Genomic DNA, 7,224 nt, shown 5'->3' with positions numbered 1-7,224 from the left:
GATAGTGAGTGCACAGCCATCAAAGCGTCATTGCTTGAGGTAGCCAGAAACAGAACTTAGCAGCTTGCATCTAAAAAACATAAATGCACACTACAAATGCCTCATGGAGGAAAAAAGATGTTTTGAAAGACAATGAGGTAAATCTCGCCTTGGGTATTTGATTACGTTTTCCAGATGTTTTACGTTACTCATTTATCTTGGACTCTTGGAAAAGGGAATGAAACGTTAGAGTTATTTCCTTCCATCAGAGGAGAGTACCTTTAGGGACTGGGGGTAAAAGGATTTGTAAGTATCTAAAAGAGCCAGGTAACGAGCATAAAACAAAATCCATTATAAAACAGAAACGAAATAGAGTTGAACTTTTTATTATTAAAGCTCCAAATATGAAAAGAAATATCGAAACAAAACGGTAAAACAGCAGCCAGTATCTTCCATTGTCAAGGGAAGGGTCCTCCGAGTTTTCTTATCAGTCACTGAGACAAACCTCTTCCGTCGCTTCTTGTTTAATGCCGACCCTGGAGGTCTACAGCGGCTGGTGGAGGGACGAGAGCAGGGAGTCTTCGCGCCATTTTTCTAAGGAGGCTTGACCGTATTACTTCATGATGGAATCCATGCTCCAGGTCACGCAGTAACCGGAAATCACGTCCTGTCTCTAGGCTCCCTGGGTGACTGAAATCACAACTCCATCGCCTCTTCCTCCACCGTCCGACTCTCAGGCTCCACATACTTATCCTGAATGCCAAGGGTGCTGGGAAAGATAGGGTTAAGGAAAGAATCAGATAGCCAGAGTCCTGGAACCTCAGAGTGTGACTCAGAGGTGGTGATTGCACAGAAAAAACTTGAAATACACCAATTACGAAGGAAATGGAGAGGATCATACACTCAGAACCTAAAGATTCTTTTAGCTATGAATGCTAAAGGATATAAAAATGAAATTAAGTTGTCAAAAAACATTTTACCCAACGTCAATCTAATGCCACAAACCAGTGCTTAATTTATAAAATAAAAAACATAATTGCCAGGGCCCTTGTCAAGAGGCTACTGCAGCTTGCACAACCCATTGCCCCCAACAGTGCGACCAATCAGGCGCGCAACACCCATTGGACTCACAAAGCTTCAGCCCCCCCCCCCCCCCCCGTCGTGTGTGGCAGCCCGGGATGAGACAGCCTCTCGGCGTACACACAGCCGCACCCGAGCACTTCACAGGTCTTTAAAAGACCATTTGCATGTTAATGAGGCCTCGCTGGTGTTTCACCCCTTCTAAGAGCCCCTGCAGCTCCACTCTGCCTGTGGCTTAAAAGATTCAGCCCCCCCCCAAATTGTTTCTTAGCCCCCCCCCGAAATTTGGCTCTAGTTGCGCCTCTGCTACCAATGACAGTACAATCACACCTACTAGCCATCACACTCCTACAGGTGTGACACTTCAGACTTTTCCAGGTCCCCAAAGATGTAAGAATGGCTAGGGTGACAGGTATTAATTATTTTTAATGTACATTGAATTAATAAACAACTGTTGTTATGCTCATCTCTAAATAAAACAAACAGCGCCGCTATGTGGCAGACTGTCATAAGTGCCGGTGTTAGCAATTAAGTGCTGCTGCCGAACGCAGCAAACCACTGGCTCAAATTAAGCACTGCCTTTAACCTGTCTAAACAATTCATTTAAGAGCTTACAACTCCACATAGTATTACAACAACTTTAATTCCATTACTTTGTAAAATCCTGACCAGCTTATTCCAAAACAAAATAGTAACAATTTGAAATACCATCTTCACCAAATTCCTACCTAAACCAGCCTTAAGAGACCGAGTACCTTGTAATGCGTCCCCCACTAAGCTACATAACCTTCAACTATTACACCCTACATACTTTGGGATGCTATTTATAACATGTATTGGCATGGCCCAAAGCAAATGAGGGAATCACTTTGTCTCTGCGCCGCACCATATTAATGAGGTGGGCGTACAGGCAAATATGTCCTTAGGCGGCGCACTGATAGTGCGCCACAAAAAGATGGTGCACTGTCAGTGTGCCACCTGTGGGCAGCTCTCTCATGGGCTGAAAGGGGGTCCAATGGACCTCCCAGGAATCCCAAAGCATGGTGGTGCTGTACTCACTGCACACGCCTGCAAGCGGTTGAAACTCTCTTGCTTTTAAACAGTTGCTCCGTATTTTACCTGATTAAGCTTCCCCATGGCAGCACAAGTTTGCGGTTATCCTGAGAGGAGGGCATTCATCATAATAGAGTGCATCTTCCCTGTTTGCAGCTGGAGTTCCTGTTTCCAGCTGTAGTACCTGTACCTTAAAAGTGAGACATGGCGAAAACAGGGAAAAATCTGCCCTTTTAGTAATATGACCCCTGGAAGGCAGAATACATAAGCAGTTGACAGCACAAGGTGCTAGAGTAACAGACATCTGGATCTAGCCAAGCGAAAGCCCACTCTATTCATATTTTAAAGTACTGCTAAATATGTGTCATCCACACAGCTATGTTGTCAAGCTAGACAGCAAAAGGGAAGTTTACCTTACCTAGATAGCCCACATTTTTAAGAGTCACACACTAATATGTGGTGTATTTTGATATTTATTGGCATACTTTTTTGAGGTGTAATTTAGAAATTAGGTTAAGCTAAGCACAACAGCACTGGGTTGCTAGTCATCATGTTTTCTGTGGCATTGTGCTGACTTGGGACTTGCGGCTCCAAGCCTCAGAGGGAAAGAAGTGGCCTGTGGATGCTTGGTGCATGTGGAACACATCGGCAGACTCCTCAGAGGGCAGCCTGCATCGGGCGTGGGTGATTGAGGGTGGAAGTGGGGCAGATGGAAGGGACCCTTGACTTGGCAATGAAGGGCCTATGGATGCCTGGTGCATGCAGGGCACATCTACATGCTCCTTGCAGGGCATTCTGGCATAGGGCATGATGAGCTATTGATGGTGGGAGTAGGCAGTCCTGCCATATACCATGCATCAGGAGCTAGATTAACGCATTTTAATGCAGGTGTCCACATCACTGCACTAAAATGCATTTGTCACGCATAATTAGAGATCCTCCGACATAGTGTAATGATGATGCACTGCAATTTAATTGAGCAAAAGAAGCCATCAGGGTCTGCTTGCCATAGCAATATTATGGGGCTGGGCGTGAACTCACTTACTGCTTTGGTCACAGTCACGTTTCAATCAACAGAAGTTGAGGTTTTAATATTTAGCACGGTTTCTCTGACTTTAAAAACAAGCATTTGCCATGCAAAAGGTCGCGCATTCGCGAGAGTGAGCTGTTAGCACTGTAAATGACAATGCCTTTTATTTATGTGTTTTGAAAACCCGCAAGCGGTGCATAAAAACGCAATTTGTACTTCTAGTCCTTGCTTACGAGAAGCAAGACTGGCAGTAACTGCGCCTCTTTTACTGCCAACCTTGCATCTTATAAGCAACGACTACAAGTACATAGTGAGTGTTTACGCCCCACTTGTAGGTTTTCAAAAGACACAAATATTAGGCATTGTCATTTACAATGCCAACAGCTCAAACTCTTGCAAATGTGAGACCTATTGCATTGCAAATACTTGTTTTTTTCAAGCAGTGATCCTAAGTTTCATAAACACCAAGACCAAGATATAAGGGGAAAAAACTATTGAGGTTCCGTAAAGAGAAATGTATGGCTTCGTGTTAGCGCTGTTTGCACCCAAGTGCTACTTTTTTTAAAAGAAGATCTTAAAAAAATGCACGACAACCACTTTCTCTGCTTCTCCTACTGGGTTTGTTGTTGTTATCACACGCAGCAGGATGACAGTTTGATTCCATGCAAGGCTTCCGGGAAGCCAGGGTCCTCACAACGGAGCAAGGGGGACCGCTGTTTATGAAAGGAAGCAGCCCAACTGTTAATCCTTGGTTCAAAGCATAATCGATAGACCCTCCTTAGCTTTCAACTGCAGGCTTGCAGGAAATTAGCTCAAGCTAAAATTATGCAGTTATGCAACAGAGCAAACAAAATAAATTATATTTCACGCCAAACATGCCAGTCAAAAACTTCAGTTAAACTCAGCGGAGCATTTCACAACATCAGTTGAATTATAATTTTTTTTCCATAAAATTGTAACGTGTCTAAGATCCCTGACCTTTGTGCGTGACAAATAATCACTAACTGTTCTTCCTCACAGGCCGGACAGTGGCAGTAACATGCTCACTCTGTTCCGCGTGTGCTCAAGTGATTGATGCGCAAGACATGTCGGTGAACAATTATGAATGTGATGTGAGTGAAGCCAGGGGGCCTATACGGCGTACTTCAAGGGCCGTCCATAAGATAAGGAAGATTAAGCCGGCATCCCGCGAGTGCTGTGTGGGGCACTCACCCAGCCATATGCAAATCAGTCTTGACCCTGTGCCTCATGGAAACAGTCCAGCCCGAACTGCCAGGCCAGGTCCTCCCTGGACTGGAAACAAGCATCCTAGGACCGGTTTCGGGGTTTCACCCCTCTTCAGCCAGGATAGCTTGATTCCAGTGGCATGGAGAGCACGGGACCCACGTCTGGGCATACCCATCCCACTCGGGGTGACAAATGCAAAAACAACAGTTGATGGACAGAATGCAGAACAATGTCATACATTCACCCCAGTACAAAGATCTGGGCCTAAATCCATTGTTTTTTTGCTCAGCATGCAATTCCAGTTTGAACCCAGCCATATGCAAATCAGTCTTGACACTGTGCCTCATGGGAACAGTCCAGCTTGAACTGGCAAGCCAGGCCCTCCCTCGACTGGAAACAAGCATTCTATGACCGGTTTCGGGGTATGCTTGTTTCCGGTCCAGGGAGGACCTGGCCTGGCAGTTCCGTCTGGACTGTTCCCATGGGGCACAGGGTCAAGACTGATTTGCATATGGCTGGGTCCAAACTGGGGTGGCGTAGTGGGTAAAAGAACTATGGATTTAACCCAGATCTTTTGACTAGGGGAGAATGTTTGCATTGTCAGCATTCCGTCCATCATTTGTTTGCTGTAACACTTTTCGCCCTAAGTGGGATGGGTATGTGCAGACGTGGGTCCCTTGCTCACTGTGCCACTGGAATCAAGCTAGCCTGGCTGAAGAAGGGTGACATACCCTGAAACCGGTCCCAGGATGCTTGTTTCCGGACCAGGGAAGACCTGGCCTGTCAGTTCGGTCTGGACTGTTCCCATGGGGCACAGAGTCAAGACTGATTTGCATATGGCTGGGTCCAAACTGGGGTGGAGTAGTGGGCAAAAGAACGATGGATTTAACCCAGCTCTTTTGACTGGGGGAGAATGTTTGCATTGTCAGCATTCCGTCCATCATTGGTTTGCTGTTGTCTCTGCATAGACAGGTTGATGCCGGAGGCTTTCTAAGGATCTGATTTTTTAGACCTCGCAGCACTCTTCGCCAGTATTGATCATATAATTCTCATCTCCAAAGTCAAAGATTTATGCATCTAAAGTCACAATTTTAAGCTGGCCGACATCTGTATCAGATCACCAGCAGTTACTTCACCAAGCTTCTTACTCAATCATAGTGTCCCACTGGGTTCAACTATATGGGCCTGATTCACAAAGTTAAATTTATATTTTTGTGTACGTTTACCTTTGTTATGGGATTCCCTAACTCCGATCTAATAGTTAGTTTACAGCTGTGGAGGCTCCCAGTCAGGGTAGAGAACTCCACACATAAAAAGACAGGCATGTCATATCTTAACTGCGGGGTTCTCTGCCCTGACTGCAGAGTATACGTTTTCAAAACATACGTAAACTTACACAAAAGTGTAAGTTTACCTTCGTCAAGCAGGCCCGGTCTATTTTTAATATAAACATGTAGCCTCTTGCTCACCTACTACATTAGACATGAAGATAGGAGTAAAGGGCCAGATGCAAGATTGTCAGTATTTGTGACTCACAATTTACATTTTTTGTGAGTTGTAAACCCTGATGTAGAACAGTGTCTGAGACACTGTTTGCGATTCCCAAATGGGTTGCAAAGGACCTGCCTCATTAAAATTCATGAGATAGGTCGCATTTTGCGACCCACTGGGAATGCCGGCACTCACAGGGATGGTGGCCTGCTGGGGTCAGCAGACCACCATGTTTGTGACTGCTCTTTCAATAGAGCAGTTTTGTTTCCCCGAAATGCAGCAGTTTTTCTTTAAGGAAAACGGGGTGCACTTAAAAATATAAAAATGAAATGTTTCAGTTTCATTTTTTAAGAATGGGCAGTGGTCCGTGGGACCACTGCCTGCTCTTAAAAAACATTTTTGCTGCCATTCACAAAGTAGAAGGGGTCCCTGGGGACCACATACCATTTGCAACTGGCTTGCCATCAATTTGAAATTAGCGGTAAATGCGGCGGTTTTAAAAATGGAATGTTTTAGTTTCATTTTTTAAGAGCAGGCAGTGGTCCGTGGGACCACTGCCTGCTATTGAAAAACATTTCTGCTGCCTTCCCGTTTGTGACTGGCTTATCACCAATTTGAAATTAGAGGTACATGCGACAGTTTTGCAACCGCATTTGTGGTTGCAAAACAATCTTACATCCTCCTGCGACTTGCTATTAGGCAGGGACGCCCTTGGCATGCCCCTTCCTAATAGCGACTCACAAAATAGGTTTGGTACATGCTACAACCCTTTTTAGTGGTCGCAAACGGGACGATTTCCAATTCGCAAACGTTAAAACGGTCCTACATCTAGCCCTAAGTTCTGTATGCACCATCTTTCCATTTATGGATTGAATGTTCACATTCCTGCGATTAATGCATTATTTCAGTTACAATCGGATTAGAGGAACTCCATTTATCCATCTGCATCAACCACTCTTATAGCCCATCTTTAGCTGACGCAAAAAGAAACCCAGCAGCCTGGTAAGCGGCATCAATAGGTTTGATCATGACTCTGCCACTTTGCAACAACTAAAATGATTTCCTGTCTGCAATACATTTGGTTGTTTACCAGGGCACATCAGACTTTAAGGCTGACAAATTAAACTAGCATACACGAAACAGATGTCTGCGACCAGTGCATCAGAGCCTTTCAATTTTACCCAATTCTTGAACCTAGACATAAGGAGGTTGATCTTCTCCATCGCTCCTGCAAAGGTGTGGTACTCCCTCCTACCAAGCTTGTGTAGTCAGCCCATATTGACCCAATATAGATAATTGCTTAAAACACCTCTATTTATTCCATAAAAATCTTAATCTAACTTGAGCACGCCAGTCAACAGCAA

The 7,224-nt window shown here is 44.8% G+C and overlaps 1 protein-coding gene across 1 annotated transcript in view; it reads right to left on the bottom strand.

Annotated features, from left to right (window-relative positions):
* Positions 1-349: 349 nt before the first annotated feature.
* Positions 350-7,224, bottom strand: part of GPN2 (GPN-loop GTPase 2) — a 125,657-nt gene continuing 118,782 nt past the window's right edge. The window contains exon 6 of the mRNA XM_085637717.1: positions 350-748. Within this exon, the coding sequence (XP_085493843.1) occupies positions 676-748 (73 nt within the window). The 3' untranslated portion in view covers positions 350-675. The remainder of the gene's footprint in view (positions 749-7,224) is intronic.

The sequence above is a fragment of the Triturus cristatus genome, chromosome 12, assembly GCF_964204655.1.
Source record: "Triturus cristatus chromosome 12, aTriCri1.1, whole genome shotgun sequence".
Lineage (NCBI taxonomy): Eukaryota > Metazoa > Chordata > Amphibia > Caudata > Salamandridae > Triturus > Triturus cristatus.
The sequence above is the reverse complement of the archived record's forward strand: the minus strand, read 5'-3'. Positions and strand labels throughout refer to the sequence as shown.